Consider the following 26,471-nt stretch of genomic DNA (forward strand, 5'->3'; position numbering starts at 1 on the left):
CTTTCATGGACAAAATTATTTTTCATAGTTTCAGATGAGAAAAAAATCAACTTTTAATCCAGTATAAGCTTTCTCTAATCACCAAACAGAAGGAAAATTTATGAGACAGAGTTATTTGAATTTAAGAGAAAAAAAACTTTGTTTTATTTTTTTTAATCTACCTAAAGCAAATCTACTATTAAACACAACATATAAAGCTACGTGCAGCATTACATCAAAAAGTTTTACAGCAATAAAATAAGACAATAATTAATACTTAAAAATCAAATATGTTTGGACATTACAAACGGTGGAAAAATATACCAAGAATAACCATTCTTTTATTTGTATAATGTGATTATGGATGATACTTTATTTTCTGTATGTGGTTATGATACATTGGTAAATTTATAATAAAAATATCTGATATTTAATATATCTATGTAATAATAAAGGCATTAAGTCAACACTACCTAAATATAAAGAAATTCTTAAGAGAGTCTAGTTGTCTGGCAGTTGGTGCTTATCTTATAGGCTTCCTTTGCTATCTGAAAGTAGAGGGTTCCATGAAATCTTTTGTTAAGCCAAAATGGCGTGAAGTGAAGAAGCAATTACCATTGATTTATATGGGAAAATTTTGAACGTTCCCAGACCCCAAAAATAACCCACCAAATCGTACCAAATAACACATAAAAGCTAAAATTACACTAATGTATAGTAAAAGCAGGAATGATATGATAAATACACGGCTCGCTGCAAAACAAACACTGAACACTATTTTCGCTTTTTTTTTGTGAAAGCAAAACTCCTCTTCGGATTTCCTTCGGTTAGTGAAAATAGATACTAATGGAGGTCTTTAGTGAAAGCAAAGTGGCATACTGTGAGCTTTTGAAAATCGGGGGATATCTGTACCTACTGTATCCTGATGTTTGCCTTCTTAGATTTAAGAAAACTATTATGATAATGTAGTAAACTAATCAATAATTTGCTTTATGTCAAATATATTTATTGATCATCTATTTTGTTACTGAAGATACAAAGATGAATGTCATTTTTCTGGGCTTATGGGAGCTTACAGTCGACTAGTGAGGACAGATATGTATGCACAGAGAAAACGACATCTGTATTAGGAGAGCCATTCACTTCACTGAGGAAGGAGGAAAGACTTCTTGAGGGCAGTGCAGTGTGAGCTGTAGTTTGAGGGATGAGAATGTCAGCAGGTCAGGGGAGGTGAGGGACACCAAAGCATTAAAACACTGATGCGTGCCAAGCAGGGCCTGTTCCAGAAACGAGTGGTCCTGCAAGGTAAGCACAGCGCCACGATTTTGTAGCTGGATGATAAGGTAAGAGAGGTAAGTTGGAGAAGAGTTTGAAGAATCTGAGACGCCATCCAAAGAGATTTCAACCTATGAGTTAGTAAAGAAGAAGCCATTAAAGAATTATCTACGGAAAGTGACAGGAAAAGTTTGCTCTTTTAGGGAGAGAAATTTGGTGGAGGTGTGAATGAGGGAGTAGAAAGGGGATTGTAGAGGCCAAAAGACCAATTAGGAGATTGCTCCAGAAAGAGAATGCCTAAATGTATCTCTTTTTCACATTTAGCTACACAAGTCATATAAAATTGGATATTTTACTGCTTCTTTTAATTAGCCAATAAATACTGCCCCTGTTCAGAATCTTTTTCTTATGTCTAACTTTTTATCTTTCATCCTTTAATTTATGCCTCTCTCTTTTTGGTTCTGTCTTCAGAGCAGAAAAGTACTACAGGGCCTCATACTTTACATACAGAAAATCTTCACAATAAATGATAATTCAGTAACTTTATTTCCCAATGATCTGTGAAGCGGGGACTTATTATACAAAGCCTAAAAGTTTAGATTTTAGGAAGAATATATAAACCACTTAAGATAAATTTTTATAGTTCAAATTATTCCAAATGTACAGGTTTCACTATTTCAGATTACTTGTGCAAAATTAGTTTGAATAAGTCAAGTTTTTTGTAAAAATTTTCTATATGCTTCACTTATTTTTCTTAAAAAATATATTTTTCAAATATCCGTTAACACCATACTCTTAAAAGCTATATTACACATCTATTTTCATTTGTCTGCTTTTGAAATTCAGGTGTACTTCAGGAGAAAATACCTTTTCTTAGCTTATGTAATTTTAATGAGTTTTCTATGTATTTTCTAAGGAAATCAGACATTTCTGTGCCACCAGTGACAGTTGTTCTTTTCCTTTTTAGCTTATAATTTAGAACTTTTATCAACTACATTAGTCATCTATATAAATTGACTAAAGAAAACATTGTTCTGGTAATTTCTAATCAGTTATACTAAAATATCAATTTTTCTTTTTTTTTAGTTAATTATTTTAATTTGACCTAATTAATAATTTTATGCCCTCACACTGAAATTTACGGAAAGACAATGCCACTGTTTAGATGCCTGGATCTTTCTGAATGTATTTATGTTCAGGTTCACCAGTGGTTTGCATAGTTTGCTTGTGTACTTGTACTAAATTTTAATTTCCCTTTCAGGTCTGCTAAATAATGTGAGAAATGTTAAAAGTTTTACATATCTGTAGATGAAGATTGCATTTCTGTCATTCTTTTTCTTGCTTTACATTTAATTTTTAAAAAATATTCCTGTCAAGAATCTTGAAAAGAGAACATGTATATTTTCTTTTTTTTCATAAATTTATAACAGTGGTTCTCAAAGAGTGGCTTGCAGACCAGTATTAATAGCCTTACCCGGGAACTTGAAGAGATGCAGATTTTCAGGCCCCACCCCAAACCTACTGAATCGAACTCTGCCAGCCATCTATGTTTTCAACAAGCCCTCCGGGTGATTTTGATACTAAAGTTTGAGAAGTACTGGTCTATTGCATAGAGCAAGGTTGAACTGTGTAAGCACTTTTGTTGGTAAATAAGAAAATTGTGTTGCTTTTTCTGTATAGGTCTCATTGGTTAGCTTAACTGCAAATGCCTTGGGTTACTCAGAACTTGGTGCCATCAAATCCCTCCGAACACTAAGAGCTCTGAGGCCACTGAGGGCCTTATCCCGGTTTGAAGGAATGAGGGTAAGACCAAATGCTTTAGAATTTGTTGGAATTATAATTGAGAATAGACTGACATTGTGTACTTAGAAATGACAAATCCGTGGAGAATCTGTGTCTTCAACATTCATATTGATGTAACCAATCAATCAATAATATTTGTCAGACATCCATACACTTGACACTGTTGGAGACCTCACAGAATATAATGCCTGAGTGATTGCTTCTAATTAGAAACACTTAGATTGCTTCTAACTAGATTTTTCACTCTGTGGGAAATCTCTGTCATGTTGTGTAGGCTTCTGATGTGAGTCAAGATTAGTGATGTTCATTCCATTTATAAATGTACAGGAAATCCCACTCACTGTAATTTAAAACCACCAAATCATTCCTCATCATTTCTTAACTGCTCCATATAATGTGTTTTGAGCCTTTTAAGTCTGAATCTGGCTGTTTAGCCTTCAAACACAGGCTGAGATGGCTAAAAAAATAGGTCAGCTGTGGAAATCTAACACTCATTTAGAAAGGCGGTACAAAGGAACAAGGAGGAATTTGTGCTGCCGTTTGTCATCCCCTGGGGCACAAAACCTGAGACCACATACCCTCCGCACGGAGGAAATGATGCCCTGTCTCAGTGGATTTAGCTATTCAAAAAGGAACTTTTAGAAAATGGTGCTTTTTGTGATATTTGAAAATAGTTACTGAGGAGTTTCTCTAAACGTTGCAAACACGACCAGAAATGAATGGTGTGTCTAGGTGTGTGTGTGCATGGTTGCATAGAAGGGAATTGTTAGCTGTTAAATTCTTTTTACTTTCGCAATTTAAAATCACTGTTTTTTGCAGTAGTAGATTTAATTTAAAATAGAGAATCAAACTTTCAGTACTAGAATAATTTTCATATTTTCTATATAGAATTTGCATATATAAGGACCTAAATTCCTAGTCCTTCCATAGATCTAACTGTCTTGGAAAACACATATATTATTTCCTTGCTGTCCAGCTTTTTTTTTTTTTAATCAGAACTCTATTAAATGGTACCTTCTTGCATTTGCGTAATAGAGCATTCCTGGTGGTGAACTTAAAAATGAAGTGTCAAGTGTAAAAGAACCTCTGAATTATCAAAGAGAGTTGAAATTCTAGTAGTAACTTAACACTGTAATAAGTTCTTTAAAACTTACTTTCATTTAAAAATGCCTTAAAATGTTATCCTTTACTGAATAGGCTCCAGGTGTCAATTTGCAGATGAATTATGCCTTTCGCCAAGTCCCCATTTGGTATTGTTGCTGTAAGATATCGCTACTCATATATGTATATATATGTATGTATATGTACATACTTTTTATCCCATAAGGGGTTTGATGAAAGCTAGTACATGTATTTCTTATATTTTACATGTCTATTCATTGCTAACGCCTATTTCTGGTGTAGTTTAGGTGTGCTTGTACAGAACAAGATATTTAGCTAATATTTACTTCAGAGATAATTAAGAAATGTGCTGAAAAATGTCCCTAAAGGCCCTGGTTAACTGAGAAAGCTTCAAACAACAAAGCCATCAGGCGAAACCGTGCAACTCAAATTGCAGTCTTTTCTGAAAAGAAAGCCATTTATAGCCAAACCTATGTTCTGGTTATTGTACTCTGTCATTTCATAATTTGAGAATTTTCTTCTGAAAAGGATTCCACAAAGGAGGACCTTTAGGGCTAGAAAAGTTAAATAACTTGGCCAAAGGTGCACAGCTATTTTGTGATATGAACTGAATACAGATCTCCTGACTTCCAAACCCTTTTCTCCTCATCACATGTTCAATCTCCGCGCTCCAGTCTCTTGGCTGCAGACTTTTTGTATGTAGGGTGACCCTACGCTACATTGCTTGGTTTACACTTGCTTTCTCAGAATAATCGTTATTAGTATTCCCTTTCATCCTGGAAACTGACCCCGAAGTGTTCTCTTTTATTCTCAAAATTTCAATAGTAAATTGTACGGTTTGCATGATTAAAAAAAATTGTGATATTCACATGACATGACTTCTGTAGTCATGTTACTATTTGTATTCTTAATTATTCTCTGCATTTGTAATTAGTTCCATTCTTTGATGAAAATTTGCTGTATGTATATCCTTACTTCTTGAAAAGACATTCCACAATATAAAATTTATTTTTATACATCCTTCTGAAGTGTAATTGTAAAATTCTTAGTTGGAGCTACCAGAGACTAGTTTCTGCCCAATATTTAACTTTAAGAACAGATATATGTCTTCTGTCATTTCACTGTTGTTCTTTTCATAGGGTTTTAAAATAGGTAAAAATAAATATTTGTTGTTGACTTTTCACTTATTTTTCCTTTTCATTTCTGTTCCAGGTTGTTGTCAATGCTCTCTTAGGAGCCATTCCATCCATAATGAATGTACTTCTGGTTTGTCTGATCTTTTGGCTGATATTCAGTATCATGGGAGTGAATCTCTTTGCCGGCAAGTTTTATCATTGTATTAACTACACCACTGGAGAAATGTTTGACGTAAGCGTGGTCAACAACTACAGTGAGTGCAAAGCCCTCATAGAGAGCAATCAAACTGCCAGGTGGAAAAACGTGAAAGTAAACTTTGATAACGTGGGACTTGGATATCTTTCTCTGCTTCAAGTAGTAAGTAACCACTCTATTATTCTCTGTGATGTATTATTAAAGTGAGTTTAAAATTTTTTGTTCTCACTATTTGCAAATACTTGCTTCCTCAGGCCCCTCTGTCTAAATTCTTCCTCAATCATTGTTGAACTATCTTTTCTGCACCATGTTGGACACTAGACAGCTCTACAAAGTTTATAGTCTCCCAGACTATGCATTAGGTACCCCAGCAACAGCCCATTGTTACTAAGATTTCTATGTAGGTTCCCACTGTTTTCCCCCATCCCTACTCTGAGCAAAGTAGAGGCACTGGCCCCAGGGTGGGGTTGGAAAGGTGTGTGTGTTTGAGGTGGTGCGGGGGTAGGTGGCGGATTTCTATACTCCTTCTCAGGAACCAGACAACATCTAAACCCTCGTCAAGTCTCCACCCACCCAAGCTTCACTACCACCGTAAACAAAACTCCCTACCTTTACACCCCTCGCCCAGACTCCAATCCCGATTCTCATCTCTCTGTCTGCTGGTTGAACAGTTTTAGGTAGGGAGATTGCTCTCCTGCAAGTGAAAACCTTCCTACCAAGACTTTTATGTCTGCTATAAATTTGTAAAAATCCATTTGGCTCCTCAACTGATCACTCAATCATGTCCACGTGCTGCCTGAGATGACCCACCTACACAGTACCCAACACTATATGAATATTAGGGGGAAGGACAGAGCCTGTGGTACTAAGGACCTGAAAAATGTACAAGACTTTTGTTTCCAGGATTACTGTGTCCATATAATAAAAAAACAAATAGAATAAATTGTAGTTGAATGCAATTTTTGTTTTCAGATTAGGAAATGGCTTCTTCTTATAGAATAATTGCCTCAAAATAGTTTGTTCAACAATATTGAGGAGATTTTCAAGGACAAACCATCATGATTGGTGATTGGTGATAATACCATTTAGAAAAGAATAAGCAGAAAAGAAAGCATTTATATCAAACAATGCAGCATATTTTTCAACTTGCCTGTTGCTAGTACTATGTACATGAAATTATGTCATCAAATTTCATGTTATATTCTTATAGGCACATCAGAGTCAAGGTTGTTGATAATTGCTTTTGTGATAGCATATTGTTATCATTTATCATAATTAATTTATAGATGTTAAAGATGCTATAAGAGAATATAAAGTTGAAGTATTTTCAATGCATATATTATAAAACTTTGCCCAAAGAGTTTAAATATTAACCCCAAACTATTTTACATACCTGTTTTTGGAATGAATCTTGGTCAATTAATCTGATACTTAATTTCTTTTCTAAAATTAGAATTTGTGGGAGGAAAACAAATTAAATAATGCGACTTTTTTACAGGCCACATTTAAGGGCTGGATGGACATCATGTATGCAGCTGTCGATTCACGAAACGTAAGTCTGTTTAGAGGGAAATTGTTTAAATTGATCCAGTGAATATTTCCACAGTGTTGTAATTTAGTGATGTTGTCAATGAAATAAAACTATGGATCAATTTAGAGAGCGTGTCTATATTACAAAAATAAAATATTCAACCTTTTATTGTTTCCTCCAAAATTTGATGTGAATGTTTTTCTCTACTCACTGTGAATCTTTTAACGTCTCTATTCTAGTGTCTGGCGTGGCACCTGCCACTTAAAAATTTGTTGACTGTGTTTGCAAAATGAGACATTTTATATTTGGCTCTGATAATTCTGGCCATGTGTGCATAAGCAGCCCTCACAGGCACTTTGTTCATCTGTCATAGATTTCTTCCAGCTTCTGATCTTCCTTGTACTAGGAAGGATCTGACTAACAGGGATAAAAATAAACAGAAAACAAAACAAACAAAAAATGTATTAGTGTTTTTCTCTGAGACGTGAGATTTTGTGGTAGAAGGAAGGAGCTTTCACAACCTACCTTACAGACATCAGTATTTTTGAAATTTTTTGTACAATTTCCATTAATTTCTCACTATTTAACAATGAGGGAGGAACTCACATTTTGAAAAATAGAGATTGGCTTCTGGTATATTGCCAGAGCACTGTAATTGAACTCAAAATGTTATTTCCCTAACACCAACAACCAGGTGGTAATTCAGAAAGAATTCCTGAGTTTTGGGGTTTTTTTCCCACTTTATTAAAAAAAGAGAGAGAGCACAAGAGCTCAAAGCCCTGCATTATATCTCTGTAAGCACTATCAGGAATCCCAGTTATGAGCTTTATCAAATAATAATAATTTTATTATTTATTACCACTCACTACGCTGAGGGATTTCTTACATTATCTCATTTAATCCTAAATAATAACCTTATCATGTAGTTGATATTAACTGCATTTTACCGTTGGAACAAAGAGGCTTAATGTGTTAAATGGTAGAACATGTTTTTGAACTCTTACCACAAACCGTGGGCTCATAACCACTTTCTACAGTAGTTTCCTACCTATTTGATTAATTTATTTAAAGTTCTCTCCACCTTCCTTATCAATAACTTAAGTGACATGCAACTTAGTTTTGGTTTCTTCCTTAACAACTTAGTATATACTGTCTGATACATAACTCCTTGACATTCAAGCACTTTACAGAAGATGGAGTCAGTTGGTCACTGAAATTATGAAAATTTGCTCACTCTCACTCTCATTAGTCAACAGAGAAATGCAAGTTTAAACCAAAATGAGAGGTTTAAACCTACCTGATTGTCAATATTAAAAAGTCTGACTATACCAAGTGCTGCCAAGGATGAACAGCAATAAGACCTCTTATACTGTACTGGTGGGGAAAAATGAATAAATATGCCTTTTAAAAAGTTGGGCATTATCACATTATTCAATAAAGTACAAGACATTCTTTGCCCCTGCAATTCCATTTTTCGCAATATAGCCTACAGAAACTTGGGCATGTTTATAGGAGAATCGATGTACAAGAATGAACATAACTTTTTTTGCACTAGCAAAAAACTAGAAACAACTCCAAAGTAGTAGAAAATGACAAATAATTGAATATTATACAGTTATGAAAATGATGTATGAATACAGTATACCCAATAACGTGGATAAGTCTTAAAAATATAACAGAATTACAATAAATGTGTCTACTAGCCAAAATGTAGACACAAGTAACCTTATAGTTTAAGAATGCATACTTAGGTGTTAACTCCAAAGAAAAAGCGAGGAAATAATTACTAGAAAACTCAGGGTGGTTACCTCCAACAGGAATGTAGAATTTATGTTTGGGAAGAATACACCAAGAGTTTTCGAAGTCCTGACAATGTCCTGGGTTATGAGATTCACTTTATATATTCACTTTACTAAGGTAACAATTTACTATATTTTACATGTAGGTGCTGTGCACTTTTCTGTATGTATTGTATTTAATTTAAAAATATTTAAAAATATCATTTTATGTCACTATCCACACACACACAGAAATGAAATAAAAGTCTCATCAAAGAATAGGTACTTTTACAATATTTCCAATATTTTCTATTTTACTCTATTTCATTAGGAAAAAAATATCATGTTAGCCATGATCCTCTAAATTGACTTCACGACACAATGGGTCATTACCTGTATCCATTACTACTTATGCCGGGTTAACTGAGTTGAGTAGAACAATATCCCGTGAAACCTGAACTACAGATTACAGCCAAAGCTCAAACCAACTATCACACCTTTTTTTTTTCATCAAAAGTGTGCTGGACAAGAGAGTGTACCATTGTTACAGAAATAGTGTCAAAGGCCTATTGTGTAGAATGACTCAATAGACTAGTTTTCAGAAAGGAAAGATTCTACCCATATCCACACGTTCAATAATGATTCTAACCTGCCAAAAGAGATGTGCAGTAGAAATCAGACCTTCACACTTAGCTATATTGGCTAGGCACTGTTTTAAGCACTTTCATATATTAATATATAGAACCTTTCCAACTGCAATGAGGTTTAGGTTCTATTATTTCCATTTTACAGATGAGGAAACTGAATCAGAGAGAGTAAATCTTAAAGGTTTTAACATAGAAGCCTGTGACTCTAACATCTCTTCTGTGGAAGGAGGAAATCCTCACTTTGCATGTCCTGTTGGTGTCTTCGTTTAGAAAGGAAAGTGTGTTTGTGATGTAGACATTTATTAGGTGAAGTTAATTTTAATTATTCAGACTTTTCTATGAGTTGTTTCATTTTCTCAAGTCAGTGAATAGTCTTGCAGGACTCTTAATAAACGTTAGATTTGTTTCATAAAATCTGGGTAATGTTTGTTTTTTTTTCATTCCCGGCAATTAAAGACATGATTTGAGAATTGAAAATTCACTGTCATTTTTATAAAACAAGTATTTGTCCTAATAGTTATCATTCTTCGTATCTTGTAGGTAGAATTACAACCCAAGTATGAAGACAATCTGTACATGTATCTTTATTTTGTCATCTTTATTATTTTTGGTTCATTCTTTACTCTGAATCTTTTCATTGGTGTCATCATAGATAACTTCAATCAACAAAAAAAGAAGATAAGTATACTAAAACTTCATCTTTACTCTAAAACGTGAACTAAAAATGTCACACAGTTTCATTTTGGCTCCAAAATGCAATCACCAAAAAGAAAGAATATAAAATTCAGAAATTATTTTGAGATACTTAATAATTTGTAAGTTTTTAAGTAATTGATAATTCAGATAGCATGTATTTGTATTGTTAGTATAGAAATATGATTGACTAATATGACATAATTTATGTATTGAGTACATGCATCTCCATAAATACAAATATTAGCAACATTAGAATAAAATGTGGGAGCCAATTTTCACGCAGTTACTAAGGTGAGTTTTATAGCTAGCAAAGAACATGATTTTAACAAGTTTTGCTTTCATTTCTTTACTTTGGAGGTCAAGACATTTTTATGACAGAAGAACAGAAGAAATACTACAATGCAATGAAAAAACTGGGTTCAAAGAAACCGCAAAAACCCATACCTCGACCTGCTGTAAGAATAATATACTTTCATCACCAATAAAAGCTATGTTATCTATTACTTTCACAGCCCAAATTGCTAGATACTAGTATTTTCGTGAATTTGCAAAACAAACTTTTTACCTTAGCAATGTGACTAGCTATCCTAAATAGCCTAAGTATACATATTATATATATATATGTATAAATTATATACTGTATTTTATATATAAACATATAAAATATATATAAATAAAAATTTTCATACTTATATGCCTATAGTATTATATAGGATTGATGTCATTGAGGAGTTTCTAATAATGGAGAGAAGAAAACATATCCATATATACATATGTGGAAATATTGAAGGTTCTCAGAGTGCAGTGGGTGCGATTGGGACAATGGGTACATCTCAGATATGTCCCATTTTCTGTCCAACTCTGCAGATTGAATGGAATCATTAATGAAACAGGTCATAGTTTTTTTTTTTGTTTTTAATAAAACCTCATGTTTCCCCCTAGCATCTTGTCCCTAAATCGGATGGCGTCATTCTTTTTATGACTTTCTGTGGTTATTCCAGTTGTATATTTGCCAGTAGCAACTGGTTCTGTTTGGTCACTGCAGAGAATTGTTGTCGGAAGAATCTCTGAGTTCTTCCATCACTCCTGAAGGAATAGCTTAGATATTAACTCTCAGAACTCCTCCGCCGGTGCATACGTGGTGCAAGGTAATCCAGTGTTCCCCAGGAATCATGACTCTATGAATTCATGAATGACAATATAAAACTGGCCACACTCATGTTCAGTTTGTAACTTGGCCGAAGCTCAAAGAAAGATAGCTATATCAGATAAAACATAAGGAATGTACAATTTGAACCTAGTCTTTGAGAAATTTGAATGGATGGAAAGAAAAGCAGGGTACATTCCCTATATAAGAAAATGTATACTCCAAAGCCACAGAAATAAATATTTCAGTCGAGAATAGTGACATATTTGAATCAGTGAGTTTTCTGGGTTAAACGAGTCAAATTACCATTATGAATGTGCGGAAATTCATCATAATTAAGCAACACAAATGCAATTAGCTAAGAGAACAGCATGGTAACGTGAAGAAAAAGAGATTTTAGAGATTGATACGGGAAGATGTTAGAGACGAGATAACACTGAGCCTTAGACAAGATGAACCCTTATGCCCAAGAAGATGAGTCCATAGTATGGGGTCATGCCAGTAGGACTGGAACATAGAAGATAAATGAGCCAATAAGAAGACTCAATGGGATGAAGCAGCTATAAAATATAGGAAAAGAGGGAAGACATGTGGATAATGGAAAATCTAAAACAGCTGATGTTTTGTGAAATTATTGGTTCCACTAACATAAATGAAAGTCTTGTAAAGGCATTTGGAAATATAGATTTAGGTCCTGTGGGATGTCAGCCTGAGATAAGGATTTTAGAGTTGTCAGATAGAATTCAGTTGAGCTCCGAAGCATAGATTCATTTTTGAGAGATAATTAGACAAAAAAAAGTGCTGAGTATGAAGCCTTGGGCACTTAACCATTATAGGAAAAGATAAATAAATGAAGGAATGAAATTAATCAATAAGGCAGTATCTATCTATATATAGGATTGAGAAATTTTTTTTTAAAAAGAGGCTGGTTAATTACATCAAGTGACACATAGATGTACCTGGATAGGGGTAGGAATGCATGGGAAAAGATCAGTGTACTTAGCTAGAATATTATTGGTGACAACTTGGAAAATTAGGAAATGATCTGGTAAAATCTATCCATTCAGTCATTCATTAACAATTTACTGTGCTAAGCATTTGGAATTAAATATTAAACAACATAGAGTCTAGTTGGTTAAGCAAATAGTAGTCACATAGTCACACCAACAGATGGAAATATCCAAGGAGGAAAGAATACATTTGGCTGTGAGAGCTGATAAGTGAGAGGGGGCTAATTAATCAGGGAAGGCTTTACTGAAGTGATGCATGGGCTGAGGATAGAAGAAGAAAGAGAAAGTATCAATAGGCAAAGTGGGAAGAAAAGACCCCTTTAGGAGAAGGGGAATGCATGTATGAAGGCCCTGAGGTAGGAAAGCCAGTGAGGCTGAAATGCAGAGAATGGGGGTTCATTTGGGACATGTTGAGAATGAAAAGGTCAGGATAGGCCAGACTTTTCTGGGCTTTGTAAGCCACGTTCAAGAGTTGTCTTTATCGTTAGAGCAACGGGAAACCATTGAAGGGGACCTGATCAGTTTGGGTTTTGTGAAGATCACTCAGCCAGTATTGACGGAGGCAGTGTGTATGCATTGTGACTTGTTTTGGAGCTATTTCAAAGATAATAGGTAGCATGAATCAGGGTGGTGTGGAAATTAATAAAAGTGGATGGATTTTTGAGCTATCACAGGAATGAAATTAAAAGGTTTGTCTACTAATTGAACATGAGAAGTGAAGAAGCAACAAAGGTGACTTATGAGTTTCTGCCTTACACAACTGGATGAATAGTGGTGTCATGCAGGATGTGAAGTAGGGATATGAATGGAGAATAAATTGGAGATGCTAGTTTGCAGAATTTGAAATCAATCAAAGGGGGGGTGGAGTCTGAGAGAGAATGAATATTTAGAAGAAGTAGTAAAATAAATTTTCTTAAGATTGAGAGATTAGGTTTCAAGCAAAGCAGGAGTTCTGGAGAGGAAGAGATTGAAGAGATAGGGATTAAATATAGAATAAAGTTGCCCAGAACGTGACCCAAGAACAGTGTGATCTAGGTTAGATTTAGAGAGGAAAAGGGACTGAGCCTCTAATGAATTTGGAGTAATATATAAAAAGATAGATGTGGAAATCAAGATAATATGATATGCAAAAGGAAGTAGAGGAGTTTCTTTACACCGATTGACTTTGATGTTTTCAAAAATGAAATAAGAATAGAGGGCAAGAGAATGGGAAGTTTCTGAGAAGTTTGGAACTGTCCTGGGAGCAGATGAGGCACAAAGGATTGCTAATCGTTGTTAAGGGCCAAGATGAAGTGAGAGAACATAAATCTTTGGTGAACAGGCTTCCAGGGTTATATAGCTTCCTCCAGCATATTCTACACTCTGGGATTTAAATTGGAGACATCAGTCAGTAACTGGGGATTTGAGTTGTACATTGTGGTGACCCGTTGGAAAACTATAAAGGCAGGAAATCTAAGGAGCTATTTATTGATCGTGCTGATATGAAAATAAAGACCAGGTTTCTGCTTTGAAGCAATTTTGAACCTACTACTCTTTAGGTGATGTATCTGTGAGAAAAATGACACTGCTCTGTCCTTGCAGAGCCTCTAAACAAAAGAAGAGAAAATTAAAATTAAATAAGAGCCAGCCATTTGCAATACAATGTCATCAATTTTATGACAAATGTAAGCGCCAAGTTTTCTGAGAGCACAGAGTGCTTACAACTTAAAACTGAGTTAGAATTCACAAGACAGAGAAGGAGTAGGGGCAGTCTGTTTAAGACAGAGGGGACAAATAAACAAGATAAAATGATATGGTAGAAGAGCGTTAGGAAATATCAGAAGGGTAGAAACAAGGGGAACATAACCAGGCTTGGAAAAGTAAACTGCAGTAAATAAGAACTAAGAAGGGAGGGTTTGGAACTGGAATTAGACCATTTATTAGGTGGAAGGAGGCCCTGGGAGGACAGATCCAGCTGCAGCAGTAGGAGTCCAGTCCAGCAGACCAAATATGTATTCAGAGAAAAGAGTAAAATATAACATCAGGTGTGGTTTGATGTCCAAGAATTTCAATAGGGGGTAATGGATGCCTCTCACCAGGGAGAGTTCAAAACACTAGTGTAGAGAATCCAAACCGATAAATGTGTCCTTCTGGAAAAGCAGACTATGAAGTGCATAGGTAGCAGAACATCAGTTGTTCTAGTTGAGAAGGTAGAGGACAGCCTAGCAGAAGTCAGTCAGGGCCCAAGGCCTAGAGTCCCTGAAATACTAAGCAGATACAGGCAAAAAGGAACAAAACTGGTTCCAAAGCAAAACTAGTTTACAAGATGAGGACTTAATTTCATAAACAAGATATAGGGCCAGTTAATGCTTGGAAATAAGGTCCAAACTGAACAAGGCAAAGGTTGAATATCTGAATTATGAACTACAAATTTTTAAAGATAATTTTATTCTTGTAGAAGTTAGCCCATATAATCTTCACCCAGCTTTCCCTTACTTTAACATCTTAGAAAACCGTAGATCACTTACCAAACTAAGAAATTAACCTTGGTACAATATCGTTAGATAAAATACAGAAGTTAATCAGATTTCACCAGCTGTTCCGCGAATGTCCTGTTCTTGAACTGTAATTTTTAAAACATCTTCTCAGCTGAACCTTAAGGTGGAATTTAAGATGCTGTGGCTTTGGGGAGAGAATATAAAGGCAGAGACTAGAAAAAAGAATGACAGAAAAAGCTGGAGAAGTATTTATTAGTTCTTAAAAGTTAATTTTGATACCCACACCCAACACTTGGGATAACAAAGGTTTGTTATACTGGCAATTATTTACATCTGTCATACACATGATGATGTTCTAGGCACTGAGAACATAACAGGTGGTTTTTGACATAGTCAGTTTATAAAATCTGGTATTATGAACAGTATAAATAAAACAAATACATTTGGAAAGAGTCGGATATTCCAATATACAAAATTTCCTTCCAAGCATAAATAAACATGGAGTTTTTATAAAAGGTGCATTTTCATATTGCTATGTTAAAATCTGATAAGTTGAGCTTGATTTTTCTTTCCAGTTTCTAAATGAACTTTTGCATATTCTTTGTTCCAGAACAAATTCCAAGGAATGGTCTTCGATTTTGTAACCAAACAAGTCTTTGATATCAGCATCATGATCCTCATCTGCCTCAACATGGTCACCATGATGGTGGAAACTGATGACCAGAGTCAAGAAATGACAAACATTCTATACTGGATTAATCTAGTGTTTATTGTTCTGTTCACTGGAGAATGTGTGCTGAAACTAATCTCTCTTCGTTATTACTATTTCACCATCGGATGGAATATTTTTGATTTTGTGGTGGTCATTCTCTCCATTGTAGGTAAGAAGAGGTGCTTTTAATTAATTAAGGAAGTTAGTAGTGAAAATTTGTGTCTTAAATCTTTGAAAGTGTTTTTCACTAATCTTTCTCATTCATCCACAAATTTCAAGTAAAAGTCTAATAGTCCATTCTTCAGCTTGTCATTTCTCTGATTGCATGCTGTGCATGAAATGATGTGTAAAAAGAAGAATTTATATTTTTCAGCTTTCATTTATCATCTTGTTTCATTTCAAAAGACAATAACTTCAACTTTGACATAGTACTCCTGTACTCAGTCATACCCCTGTAGTATAAATAAGTATTGCTTTGAATAAACAATTCACACACGTACACGTATAAATCATTAGAAGTAGTCAAATAGTCCATAAATAAGATCTCCATGATAATTGGAATAGTGTGTATATATGTTTATATATATTCACACGCACATAAGCTTCATGTTATCTTTGGGTTCAGATAGTTTTCTATGGTTTGTGATATTCTTTTTCAGAAGTAGACATTCTGTTCAAAAATTCAAAACATTCATTATCATCAATACATGTTAAGTGTTTATGTATAGGACATTAAATGAGGTTCTGAAAGTAAATGTAAGAGATTTAAGACCAGGTTCTCCCCATTTGAAGAAAGAGAACATATACATAGAGAGAAAAATAGCGTTCCACTATTTATACGCTTTCTCAGATAAAATAGAATTTTGAAAGAATGTGCCATTCCATTTGATCCTCATGATAGTGCTATGTGGCAGTAATATAATGATTAAGGGATGAGACTTGAGGGTCATACAGACCTGGCCTGGAGCTTCACTCTTTCCACCACTTACCAGCTCTGACCTATGGCAAGTTACGTCACCCCTCTAATCCTTGGTTTTCCAAGGAATATTTCTGTAAAATGTTGTTGTGAGGATTAAATGAGATTATGTAGGTAAATACACTTAGCACTGTGCCTAGCACAAAGAAAAGACTCAGTAAATGTAACGACAACAAAAGAACTAGGTATTATCACCATTTAGTGATGCGTAAAATCAAGGACCAGAATTCAGTCTCAAGTATGAGTGTCTCCAAAGCATGGATTCTCTCCTCCACATCATCCTGCCACCTCCCAAATAAAATGGATCACAACCATTTCAGAAGAATAAGAACTCTCACATTGCTGATCCAAAATCACACACCTTATCCCTTAGTTCTTATGCAAATTCTAGAACTAGTATTTTAGAAATATAAATCCATTTCTATGCTTGGTTGCCATATACTTTGTGACATCTTTAGGCCTTTGATGGTTGAGTCTTGCTTTTGATAAATGCTTTTCTTGAACTAGGAAAAATGACTATTAATACCTTCAATTAGTATAAAGGTGTTAATGATATAACACCAAACATACCAGTTTCATTTTGCTGAACAAATATTGCAGATTGTGTGTGTGTGTATATTTACTTATATATATATAAAATGTATGTATGTGTGTATATATAAACCTAATTCTCATGTCCACATTTTGTAAAACTAGTTAGTGTTTATCTTAGTAATGTAACATTTTATTTTCTGCTATTAAATGTAACACTATTTTTGTTGTTATATCTTGGTTTTCCATAGGCATGTTTCTGGCTGAGCTGATAGAGAAATATTTTGTGTCCCCTACCCTGTTCCGAGTGATCCGTCTTGCCAGGATTGGCCGAATCCTACGTCTGATCAAAGGGGCTAAGGGGATCCGCACGCTGCTCTTTGCTCTGATGATGTCCCTTCCTGCGTTGTTTAACATCGGCCTCCTGCTCTTCCTGGTCATGTTCATCTACGCCATCTTTGGAATGTCCAACTTTGCCTATGTTAAGAGGGAAGTTGGAATTGATGACATGTTCAACTTTGAGACCTTTGGCAACAGCATGATCTGCCTGTTCCAAATTACCACCTCTGCTGGCTGGGATGGATTACTAGCACCTATTCTTAATAGTGGACCTCCAGACTGTGACCCTGAAAAAGATCACCCTGGAAGCTCAGTTAAGGGAGACTGTGGGAACCCATCTGTTGGGATTTTCTTTTTTGTAAGTTACATCATCATATCTTTTCTGGTTGTGGTGAACATGTACATCGCTGTCATCCTGGAGAACTTCAGTGTTGCTACTGAAGAGAGTGCAGAGCCCCTGAGTGAGGATGACTTTGAGATGTTCTACGAGGTTTGGGAGAAGTTTGATCCTGATGCGACCCAGTTTATAGAGTTCTCCAAGCTCTCTGATTTTGCAGATGCCCTGGATCCTCCTCTTCTCATAGCAAAACCAAACAAAGTCCAGCTCATTGCCATGGATCTGCCCATGGTCAGTGGGGACCGGATCCACTGCCTTGACATCTTATTTGCTTTTACAAAGCGTGTTTTGGGTGAAAGTGGAGAGATGGATGCCCTTCGAATACAGATGGAAGAGCGATTCATGGCATCGAACCCCTCCAAAGTCTCCTATGAGCCCATTACAACCACTTTGAAACGCAAACAAGAGGAGGTGTCTGCTATTGTTATCCAGAGGGCTTATAGACGCTACCTCTTGAAGCAAAAAGTTAAAAAGGTTTCATGTATATATAAGAAAGACAAAGGCAAAGAAGGTGATGGAACACCTATCAAAGAAGATATCCTCATTGATAAACTAAATGAGAATTCAACTCCGGAGAAAACCGATATGACACCTTCCACCACTTCGCCACCTTCGTATGATAGTGTGACCAAACCAGAAAAAGAAAAATTTGAAAAAGACAAGTCAGAAAAGGAAGACAAAGGGAAGGATATCAGGGAAAGTAAAAAGTAAAAAGAAACAAAGAATATTCCATTTTGTGATCAACTGTTTACAGCCTGTGATGGTGGTGTATTAGTGTCAACAGGACTCCCACAGGAGGTCTATGCCAAACTGACTGTTTTTACAAATGTATACTTAAGGTCAGTGCCTATAACAAGACAGGACCTCTGGTCAGCAAACTGGAACTCAATAAACCAGAAAATCAGCATCGACAGGAGGTTTCTGTTTTCACAACCAGCTGACACTGCTGAAGAGCAGAGATGTAATGGCTACTCAGACTATAGGAACCAATATAAAGGGGGGAGGGAAGATAAATTTTTATGTAAATTCAACATGTGACACTTGATAATAGTAATTGTCACCACTGTTTATGTTTTAACTGCCACACCTGCCATATTTTTACAAAATGTATGCTGTGAATTTATCACCTTTTTTTTTAATTCACAGGTTGTTTACTATTATATGTGACTATTTTTGTAAATGGGTTTATGTTTGGGGAGAGGGATAAAGGTAGGGAAGTCTACATTTCTCTATTGTATAACTGGATATATTTTAAATGAAGGCATGCTGCACTTCTCATTCACACATGAAAAAAAAATCACATCACAAAAGGAAAGAGTTTACTTCTTGTTTCAGGATGTTTTTAGATTTTTGAGGTGCTTAAATAGCTATTCATGTTTTTAAGATGTCTCATCCAGAAAAATTTTAATGTGCCTGTAAATGTTCCATAGAATTCACAAACATTAAAGAATTGTTTTATTTTTACATAATCCATTATATGTACATGTATATATGTACATATGTATATGTGCGTGTATGTACATATATATGTATACACACACAGAGACACACACACCATCACATAGTCATTCAGTGTCCCGGTAGCATGACTATAACATTTTTGATAAGTGTCCTTTGACATAAAATAAAAATATCCTATCAGTCCTTTCTAAGAACCTGAATTGACCAAAAAGCATTCCCCACCACCACTTTATAAAGTTGATTCTGCTTTTTCCTGCAGTATTGTTTAGCCATCTTCTGCTCTTGGTAAGGTTGACATAGTATATGTCAATTTAAAAAATACAAGTCTGCTTTGTAAATAGTAATTTTACCCAGTGGTGCATGTTTGAGCAAACAAAAATGATGACTTAAGCACAGTATTTATTGCATCAAATATGTACCACAGTAAGTATAGTTTGCAAGCTTTCAACAGGTAATATGATGTCATTGGTTCCATTAGAATTTGAAGCTGTCACTGCTGCATGTTTATCTTGCCTATGCTGCTGTATCTTACTCCTTCCACTGTTCAGAAGTCTAATATGGGAAGCCATATGTCAGTGGTAAAGTGAAACAAATTGTTCTATCAAGACCTCATTCTTCATGTCATTAAGCAATAGGTTGCAGCAAACAATGAAGAGCTTCTTGCTTTTTATTCTTCCAATCTTAATTGAACACTCCGTGGTGAAAAGCCCGACTGTACAAACATGTTGCAAGCTGCTTAAATCTGTTGAAAATATATGGTTAGAGTTTTCTAAGAAAATATAAATACTGTAAAAAGTTCATTTTATTTTATTTTTCAGCCTTTTGTACATAAAATGAGAAATTAAAAGTATCTTCAGGTTGATGTCACAGTCACTATTGTTAGTTTCTGTTCCTAGCACTTTTAAATTAAAGCACTTCACAAAATAAGAAACAAAGACTAAGATGCAGTGTAGGTTTCTGCTTTTTTATTAGTACTGTAAACTTTGCACACATTTCAATGTAAAACAAATCTCAGACTGAGTCCAATGTTTATTTGCTTTCAAATAGTAATGCCTTATCATTGAAAGAAGCTTAAGGAAAGATCAGTTGCTATTCTTGGCATTGCTTGAATCAGATGTTTCCAACCTAGTCTTTATATTCAGTAAAATCATCAGTCTTTTCCAGTGTTTGTTTACACAGATAGATTTTATTCTTATTGACCCATATGACATTAGAACTGTATCAGATATGATATAGGATCCAAGTTTTTTTCTCCCCACAACACCAGGTAGTGAAACTATATTACCAGTTACAGCGAAACATTTTGTGTTTCTTTCACGAGCAACATTAAATGTAGATTCTTTATACTAAAGCTATTGACTTGTAGTGTGTTGGTGAAATGCATGCAGGAAAATGCTTTAACCACAAAGAGCGGTAAACCACATTACAATCAAGCCAAAAGAATAAAGGTTTTGCTTTTGTTTTTGTATTTAATTGTTCTGTCTTTGATTCTATCTTTGAAATGCCATTTAAAGGTAAATTTCTATCATGTAAAAATGATCAGAAAAAAATAAATATAAAGAATACACATTAAATATAATAATTCATCTTTAAATTTTTTCATGGAATGGAAATTAAGAAGAACGCATTGAATATCTGGCTTTAATATTGGCCAAAAAACTAGCTATGGTATTGGGTAGAGTAGTGGAAAGTTACAAAAATTAATAAAAAATTGACTAACATTTTAAGTTGTGCATCCTTTCTCCTTCTTGGCTACCTACTATTTTGTTTTGTTTTTCTCTTTTCCTTTTTAGTTCCTTCCCTGTGTATTCTTGATCTACATTTCTAAATACTTTTCCATCCCTTTCTTGGGCTTCCAAGGATTTTTCATTCAGAATATTCTCCTTGTTTCTTTTCTGCTCACCAAATTTCTAGTTTATTACAGTCTGTAGACAATATCTCTGCACACTTAGGTCCCTAATAATCTGCTGTCACTATAAAAGTCCATTATCTCTATATTCATCTCTACAATTTCCTTGGCAAAAATTCTAAGTGTGCTTAGGTCTCAACTCTTTATAATATATAAACAAAATTCCCAAATGACACAGATTTGGTTTTCTCATTTAATTACAAGCAGTTTGGGAAATGTATCTCAATTCTGATTACATATTAGAATTACCTGAGAAGCTTTTTAAAAATGCCAATGCGTGGACCAAGACCAGACCAATTCAACTCGTATCTCTGGGGTTGAGACTTAGGCATCTAATTTTATTAAGGCTCCCCACTGATACTGATTTATACTAAGGGTTGAAACCCAATGAGTTAGGATATCCTTGCCCAATAGCGAAAAAACATACTCTGCGGAAAATGCACTTGTCCCCTTCAGAGCTTCATTATATAACTCATGTACAAAATGAGGCTCCCTATATGATGGCTCTTGGGGTGTTTATCTTGTAGTGTGACACTAATCCATTTATATCAGACGTTTTCTTCTAGGATCATAGGTGGTAGAGAATTCTGTCAGAATAGTTTAGAGGCTTTTATCGAATTATATACACCCCCACACACACAACGTGGCACCCCAGCCATCCCTAGTGCATACTGCATGAGATGAATATGGGGTGGTTTAGGAAACAGTATGGATTCATAAAACAGCCCCCAGGTGAATCCTACATGCCTTGTTGTGTAAGAATCATTAATCTGGACCAATGGGAGGCAGCTCACATCGGCCACCATAAAACATACATTGGATTTGTCATTATCAGGTCACAAATCTAAACAGGAAAGACTCCCATTCTCAACTTCTCCATTCTTGGGCACCCTCATCATCCTTTGTTTCCTGAGCTCAGTATAATGCAGATCAGTTTACAAAGAGAAGGGAGGGGCACAGAAGAGAGAGGAGGGGATGGAAAGGGAGAGGAGAAGGAAGGAGAGAGAAGAACAACAGAGGAAAGTAGAGGAAGGGAGGGGAGTACAAGAAATGGGAGGGAATATTGCATAAATTATCCTCTGAAAAAAAGTCTATTGCTGTTAATATCTGCAGCAATGGTGGGAGACGGGAGAAGGAAGAGGCATGAGGGAAAGAAATTTTGCTTAGCTGTCAATATGTTAGATCCACAATGTAAACATATTTCTCCTCTCATTTTTTTTTAAAAAAAAAAATACCTGTGAAAAAGCTGAAGAGGACATTATGCAATGATTACATTGTAACTGTAAATGTTACAATGATTGCACAGATAGTAGTTTTTTTCCTTTCGTCTGAACTAAATAAATATTTAAGTGTCTACTACATTATCACCTTTTTGATAGGAGCTGAGAGATCACAGGTGAACATAACTGTCCAAAGGAAGATTGTAGCCAGAGGTGAAGAACCTTGAAAGTCACGCTAAAGAGTCTGGAATTTATTCTGTTGGCAATGAGGAGTGATTGATTGCTCTTGAGCTGTAGAATGAGCAGTGAAATCAGATACATCTCTACCTATTTAATCTGGTAGTCATGAGGCTACATTGTCCGGTTTTTGCTAATATTTTAGAGATCTCATTTTCCCATCTTTATTTTTAAAGATCTCTGTGTTCTTATCATAGTATATATTTTCAAAAGGATATATACTAAAAAATTTTGAAAAAAATTCTATCTGACATTTTTTGTTAATGTTACTGCACAAAGGGCATGACCTGCTCACTGCGGGACAAAAGCCAATCGTCAAGAGGCAAGATGGTGGCAGAGAAAGGGCATTTTACTACAGCTTGCTAGCAAGAGGGAAGATGGCTGACTAACGTCGGAAAGAACCATGTTAAGTGGGGCGCAGAATCGTGAAGCAGTTATATAGGCCAATGGGTTACAGGGGAGGGGGTTAGGAATGTTGACCCTCTGGTGTTACAGACTGGGAGTGGCCACAATAGATAGACTCTCTGTCAGGTGGTCATCACATTCCTAAGGAACTCAAAAGAACAAAGTTATTGTCTTATTGCAGGTGGGAGGTACATGCACAAGCAGGGGTTGTAAAATCTACAGAGCAGGTAGATAGATTTCCTGGAGGGTGCATGTCCAGCTGGGCTAGTAAGTCAGAGGTCAATCAAAGTTACAATATGGTTTCTTTTCTACAATATGGCTTCCCTTATGTCAACCTTGTGTTGAGCCAGTATCATTAATAGCCTATCTATCTTAATCTACTTACATTTGTTTTAGATACAGATATTTTGATTTTATTTTTTTCACCTTATTTTGTGCTTTTTATTTTTAAAGTTTTGTCTTTGTTCCTTCCTGTCTTGTCCTCTTTTGCATTAATTTTATCTTTATTTTCTTTCCTCCATCTCTACTGGTTGGGATGATACACATTGTCTTCTTTTCTTCTTTCCTTCCTTCCTTTTTTCTTGCTTCTTTTTATAAATAATTACTCTTAAACTTTAACATGCATACTTAATTAGTGAAATGTAATCAATAGTATACCCTTATCTGGAACAATGAAGTTCCCTAGACTGATTACACATCATTGCCACTTCTTATGCTATTTTTGTCTACTATTTTAATTCTACCTTGTCTGACACCCAACAAATTAAACACTATTATTATTGTGGATTTGTATAGGCAATGCTTATTTAGAATTATTTGCATTAATTAATTTCTTTGCTGCTTCTGCCTACTTCATTTTGTGTTCTATTTCCTTCTTGAAATACAAGAGGAATTCTTTTAGTAAGTCTGTGGGAAGCAAACTCACAATTTTCTCTTTCTGAGAATGGCTTTATTTCAGCCACATTTTAATAGATTAGCTTATATTATAATTATTTTGGTGTTTTCCAATTTTTTGAGTCTAGTTATGAAATTACTTTTATTAATTTGACACAAAGTTTATGCTAATGTAATTTGAAGTTTCACATTTATTAATACCTTTAATTCAGAATATTTCAGGAAAATTCTCAGCTTTTAGGATTACAAATATTTTCTCATCCCATATTTTTCTATTCTCTCCATCTGGAGCTCCTGAGGGTTATATGTTGGAATTTCTAAATCTTTCTTCCATGTCTCTTAATGTCTCTCTCTTACTTGAATGCTCTTTCTGGGTAATTTGTCAGCTTTTGTGTGTGTGTGTGTGAGGAAGATCAGCCCTGAGCTAACATCCATCGCCAACCCTCCTCTTTTTGCTGAGGAAGACTGGCCCTGGGCTAACTCTGTGCCCAACTTCCTCCATTTTATATGGGACGCCGCCACAGCATGGCTTGACAAGCAGTGCACCAGTACACGCCTGGGATCCAAACCCCGGTCTGCTGGAGCGGAGTACGTGCACTTAACCAGTACACCACCAGGTCAGCCCAATTTGTCAGCTTTTGCTATCAGGATAATGCTGTCTTCATAAAACAAGTTAGGAAGTGTTCATTCCTGAAAGAATTTCTGTAAGATTGGAATTATTTCTCCCTTAAATATTGATAGAATTCACTAGTAAAGCCATCTGGAACTTGAGTCTTTCTTGTGCAAAATTTTTAATTAAATATATTAATTTCTTTAGCAGATGTAGGGCTATTAAGATTTTTCCACCTTTTTTTAGTTTTGATAAGTTATATTTCTCTAAGAATTTGTTCATCTAAGTTATTGAATTTCCTGCATAAATTGATCATATCATTCCCTTATTATGCTTGCAATATCTGTGGCATCTCTAGTAATATGTCTTCTTTCATTTCTGGTAGTGAAAATTTGTAATTTATCTTTTTCTTAATTAGCTTATCTAGATGTTCTTCAATTTTATTAATGTATTCAAAATACCAACTTTTGGTTTGCTGATTTTCTCCACATTTTTCAGTTTTTTATTTCATTGATTTCTGCGCTTTTCAATCTTACTGTCATTTTCATTTTCTTTCTTTACTAGACTAGCTAGACATACATTATAACAGTGAAGAGGCATGATCATAATGGTTAGCCTTTTTTCAATCTGAGTAGGGGGAAGATTTTAATAAGTCACTATTAAGTATGCTGTTTGGTGTAAGTTTTTTTAAAATAGATACCCATTATCATCTTAAAGAGGATCTTTTCAGTTCCTAATTTTCTAGTAATTTTTAAATCTATAGTGATACTGAATTTTACTAAATTTTTATTGCATCTTGTTTAGATAATCATATTATTTTTCTTCTTTATTTTGACATTGTGGTAAATAATATTAATTGACTTTAGAATGTTAATCCTAGTTACTTTCCTGGAATTGAATTTAATTTGGTCATTTACATTATCACTTTCATATATTGCTGTATTTTGTTTCCTAACATTTTGTTTCATATTCTTATATCCATGTTTGTGAAAGAGTTTGGCTTGTAAATTTTCTTTCTTTTAATGTACTGTTAGGTTTTGATCATAAGTTTATGCTAACCTCTTAAAACAAATTGGGAAAGGTTTTCTCTTTTTTTGTTCTCTGGTAGAGATTAAGATTGGTGTTAACCTTTCCTTAATTATTTGGATAATTAACCAATGAAGACTCTGGGGCTGAGCTGTTTTTTGTGTACAAGTTTTTAATTATGATTTATTTTCTTTAATTGATAAAGGAACATTCAGATTTGCTATTTCTACTTGTTTCAGTTTCTGTAACATTAATTTTTCTTGGAAGTTGCCCATTTCAAATAAACTTGCAAGTTTATTCACATAAAGTTGTTTATAATTTTATATTATCTTTTAAAACTCTGTATGATCTGTAGTAATGATCCTTTTTTGATTTCTGATATTGGTATTTTGTGACTTCTCTCTTTTTACTTATTCAATCTTTCAAAGAACAAACTTTTGGCTTTTTTCATCTTCTCTACTGTATGTCCTTTTCTATTTCATTATTATTTTATTCACTTTTATATCTATCATTTTCTTCCTTCTATTTCTTTGGTTTTAATTTGCCATTATTTTCTAAATTACTGAAATTGACTTTCAGCCTTTATTATTATTTTTTTTTAGTAAATGCACTTAGGCTATAAATTTCTCTCTAAGCATGGCTTTAATAGCATCCACAAATTTTGTTAGGTTTTATTTTGTTACCATTCAGTTAAAATTATTGTCTAATTTGTGTTGTAATTTCTTCTTATCTTATAAGAAATTTAGAAGAGTACTGTTAAATTTCCAAATACTTGAGAGATTGTCTAGATATATTTGTTTTATTTCTAATTTAGTTTCCCTTTCTTCAGATAATACACTCTGCGTAATTTTAATCATTTAACATTTTAGGGGAACTGCTTTGTATCTATCAAATGTAACATCAATTTCTTGTGTAGTTGAAAATGAAGTGCATTATTCAGTTGTTAAAGATGTAATG

General features: G+C 34.6%; 1 protein-coding gene across 12 annotated transcripts in view; it reads left to right on the top strand.

Moving 5' to 3' along the window:
- SCN2A (sodium voltage-gated channel alpha subunit 2) overlaps window positions 1-18,539 on the top strand; it is an 81,871-nt gene extending 63,332 nt beyond the window's left edge. For 8 of the 12 annotated variants that reach the window (XM_004428245.3, XM_087435319.1, XM_087435318.1 and 5 more), the window contains 7 exons: window positions 2,935-3,057; window positions 5,392-5,673; window positions 7,010-7,063; window positions 10,008-10,145; window positions 10,514-10,618; window positions 15,408-15,678; window positions 17,268-18,539. In XM_004428245.3, the coding sequence (XP_004428302.2) occupies window positions 2,935-3,057; window positions 5,392-5,673; window positions 7,010-7,063; window positions 10,008-10,145; window positions 10,514-10,618; window positions 15,408-15,678; window positions 17,268-18,463 (2,169 nt within the window). In that variant the 3' untranslated portion in view covers window positions 18,464-18,539. Of the gene's footprint in view, window positions 1-2,934; window positions 3,058-5,391; window positions 5,674-7,009; window positions 7,068-10,007; window positions 10,146-10,513; window positions 10,619-15,407; window positions 15,679-17,267 lie in introns of all 12 variants that reach the window. The other 4 variants (XM_087435317.1, XM_087435322.1, XM_087435325.1 and 1 more) reach the window with 2 other exon arrangements.
- Window positions 18,540-26,471: the final 7,932 nt, after the last annotated feature.

Source organism: Ceratotherium simum, chromosome 9 (assembly GCF_057802395.1).
Source record: "Ceratotherium simum simum isolate JZ-2026a chromosome 9, ASM5780239v1, whole genome shotgun sequence".
Taxonomy (NCBI): domain Eukaryota; kingdom Metazoa; phylum Chordata; class Mammalia; order Perissodactyla; family Rhinocerotidae; genus Ceratotherium; species Ceratotherium simum.